General features: G+C 37.8%; 1 protein-coding gene across 1 annotated transcript; it reads right to left on the reverse strand.

Moving 5' to 3' along the window:
• Positions 1-1196: 1196 nt before the first annotated feature.
• On the reverse strand, positions 1197-2853 carry LOC139621373 (myosin heavy chain, striated muscle-like). The gene is made up of 4 exons (XM_071477838.1): positions 2693-2853; positions 2418-2556; positions 2121-2178; positions 1197-1984 (listed from the first exon to the last, which is right to left on the reverse strand). The coding sequence occupies exons 2-4, from the start codon at positions 2547-2549 to the stop codon at positions 1713-1715; spliced, it is 462 nt and encodes a 153-aa protein (XP_071333939.1). The 5' UTR covers positions 2550-2556; positions 2693-2853; the 3' UTR covers positions 1197-1712.
• Positions 2854-3839: the final 986 nt, after the last annotated feature.

Here is a 3839-nt window from a genome sequence, read left to right on the forward strand (position 1 = left end):
GTAATAGTTTTGTCATAGAATCACTGTACAACAGTTTTCACCCCTCCCCTTCCTCCTTTAAGAAATGTAAGGCAGCCATGTTTACTCAGAGTACATTTGAACTGGCTCATGATTTCAAGGCCAGATCATAGAAACATTAAAATGAAGCCGTACAATACAGACGCCGACCGACCTGGAAGTTACAATTCAGCTTGATTCTCCTCAAGGAATTTGATTAATTTATTCATTGTTCCCTCTTCCTCTTCACTGTCCCCCGTTTTTGCACCAAGCTCCTTATCTTTCCTGTTTATGTAGGCCTTCATTTTCTCCACGAACTGCTTGATGTTCTCCAGGTGTGTGTTGCTTGGAAGAAAGTCAGCATGTGATGCTCTCAGGCTCTTCTGTGTAATTGCTACCATTTGGTCCATTAAGCTCACATATTCTCTCAGGAGCTCTGAAACGGTGCCCATTTCTGTCTTGTACGTTGCCTAATGGGGAGAAATAAAACAGCTTCATGACATAAAGTCAGTTTGCTCCACAGAGTATTACATCATTAAAGTGACTCCAAGTCAGTTTGTTGTGAACGTGTCAGTAACAACTGACTGACTCACCTTCAGTCTGTCTGCTTGTTTTTGCACTTCCTGACAGATTTCCTTAAGTTTCTCCTGCAGATCCACAGTGAGAGTCAACACACAGTGACAGTTGGGGACATGTGAGACAGCAGCTTTGACACAGTTCATATTCTGACAAGTGCAGATAAGACAAATGTGTGTGTCACAGCTCTGGCTGTGAAATAGTTGACTGTCCACAAAATGCTTTTAGATGCTCCTGGTGCTACTCTCCCGTGTCACAACTTCACCTGTGTGTGTGTGTGTGTGTGTGTTTTTTGGTGTTTTGCCTCTGTTCTGTTGTTTATATATCATCTGATACCATCTCTTCACTTTCACAGAAATTGTACTTGGTAGTGAATCAATAAGTGTTGTGACATAAAACATTATACAAACTTTTAGACAACAATTTAGTACAAGGTTCAACTCATTATGAGCTTTGAGTACAATTCAACAACTCAACCTGCACAAAGACAGATCTTTGTAATTCTGCAAAGATGTAAAGACTGTGAAGGCTTATTGAAAGCATGTACTGTCTGGTATTGTCTCTACAGAACAAATGTTTCTATTAGAATTGGACTCATAAAGAAGACATCAGACAACAATGCCTCCCATATATTCACTTTATTTTGGTTGCCCACATAAGCTGAATTTTATTTGCAATAGTTCATTTCATCATTTGTTAACAGTTCAGGCATCTATTCCCAATATCCCATAAAATATCTTTATAAAAAAAGCCATACATAAATGTAGATTGAACATTGACATTACAGTTTCTGCTAATGCAAGAAAAGTGTGAAAATAAACCGACAGGAGAAAACAAAATCATAATCTGACCTATTTGTCCACTTTGATATTCGAGCTGACCAGAAATGTCTGAAGTTAAATCTGTTTATTTTGTCTCATTTTGCATTAACATTGTCTCCACTTGTCAAAGTGTAATGGTGGCACATGAAGTGTTGTACATGTATTTATTAAATGTTGCAGGTATATCAGAGCATTTTATATCTCTGTCAACACTAAGTCCTTCTCTAACCTCCTACTTTATATCAAACAATTAAAAGACATTCATGATTTCAAGGCCAGATCATAGAAAATTGAAGTTGCACAAGAAACAAGCTGAAGTTACAGTTCAGCTTGTTTCTCCTCAAGGAATTTGACAAGGTTTTTCATTTTTCTCAGTTCCTTTTCTGCGGCCTCCATTTTTGCGTCAAACTCCTCATACTTCCTGTAAGTGTAAGCCTTGGTTTGCTCCATGAAGTGCCTCATGTCCTCCAGGTATGTCTGCAAAGGTGGAAAGTCAGGAACTAACTCTTTCATTTCTGTCTCCATTAATGTCACATTTTGTTCCATTGATTTAAAGAGCTCTGAAGTGATGGCCACTTTGAACTTGTGTTCTGTCTGAAAAGGAAAAATAAAACAGATAGACATAAAGTCACTGATCAACAAATCATAGTTCTCTCATCTGGTCAGAGTATTTCATCATTAAAGTTACTTCAACTCAGTTTGTTGTGAACATTTAAACTGATTAACTCACTGTCAGTTTGTCTAATTCGTTTTGTATTTCCTCAAACTCTTCCTTGAGCTCTTCCTGCAGATCCACAGTGAGAGTCAACACACAGTGACAGTTGGGGACATGTGATCATGACAGCAGCTTTAACACAGTTCATATTGTAACAACTGCAGATGAATAAATAGGAAAACATCAGCAGTACATGTTCTTGTAATAACTACGAAAATACATTTTCTCGTCACAACTCACCATGGTTGCAGATTTAAACATGAAATAATTTTCTATAGCAAACAGAGGTTAAGCAATTCTTAATTTACCAGTTCGTCCTTGTCCATCAAAGAACTGGCGAAACAAACCAGACCCAGCAGAGAGAAGATGAGGAACAGGCCTTTGGTTGTTGTGACACCAGCCACTGCTCTGCTGCTGGAAAAGGCTGCTGCTGCTGCCATCACTGCTCTAAATGGAAATTATACAACTTAAAGGATCAATGAAGAATTCAAAATTAAATTCTCAAACTACAATTGATCTTGAACTTATTTTTTAAATCAAGTGTAATCGTATAAACCATCTCACAGTATGTAATCTTTTTTACCTTATCGGTGATGTAAGTGGAAGAAGAGATGCTGCACAGGTGATGAATGACAATATGATGAGATGACACACCACCAAAAGCTTTATATACTCCTGGTGTCACCTCCCCAAGAGCACAACATACCTGTGCATGGGTGTGGGTCTGTCACTGTGTGTTTTGGCATTTGTGAATGTCTCTCACCATCATCATCTGCACATCTTTGTCCCTCTAATACTTCAGATGGTTTCTTAAGTTTCATTCTAACAGATGTCATATTGGGCAATTTCACTTTACAGGAAATGAACTGTACAAACCTGTAACAAAATACTATATGTCAAATGTACAACACTGTAGATTACAGTCTAGATATGACACTGACATTAATGGGGACTTTGTAGAAAAATTTGCTTTGGACACCTGCTTTATTCTGATGCATTTGCAAATGATGTCATCAGTTATCAACATGATATATTTGGTTTTGTCACTATGGCGGCTGACAGTTGGCGACTAAGGTGACAGAAAATATAAATATTGAAATTTAATCGATGCAAAAACTTCAGGATTCATAGAAATAGAAAAGTCATAGGAGAAGCTCCACAGTGTATCATATTGATCCAACCAGATGTGCTCCTGTTTGCTTCTTCTTCCTAATGTCGTCCTCTGACTTGAATTTGGCAGCACAAGTAAACAGGCTTTGTTACTTAACTCACCAACCTGGTGTTGTTTCTACACAGAAAATGTTTTTATTGGAATTCAATTTTAGGATTCAAATACAGAAGGCATCGCACGACAATAGTTCCCATATATTCAGTTTATTTGGTTTTCTACATATGCTGAATTTTATTTGCAGTAGTTCATCACTTCTTAACAGGTCAGGCATTGATTCCTAATATTCTACCATATTTTACATAAGCACTGCTTCCACTTCTCGGAGTGTAATGTCAGCACATCGAGTGTGGTACATGTAGGTACATCAAAACATTTCACGTCAATACTAAGTCCTTCACTAACATCCAGTTTTATTTTAAACAATTAAAAGGAATTCAAAGCACTTTGAAGAAACTCCTGGTGTCACCTGCCCCATTGCACAACATACCTGTGCATGGGTGTGGATCTGTATCTTTACCTCGTCTCCACTGCTTTTTTTTATCTCTGCTACTTCAGACCC

This window comes from Trachinotus anak, unplaced genomic scaffold (assembly GCF_046630095.1).
Source record: "Trachinotus anak isolate AG129_WGS33_773 ecotype Australia unplaced genomic scaffold, CSIRO_AGI_Tana_v1 ptg000005l, whole genome shotgun sequence".
NCBI classification, from domain to species: domain Eukaryota; kingdom Metazoa; phylum Chordata; class Actinopteri; order Carangiformes; family Carangidae; genus Trachinotus; species Trachinotus anak.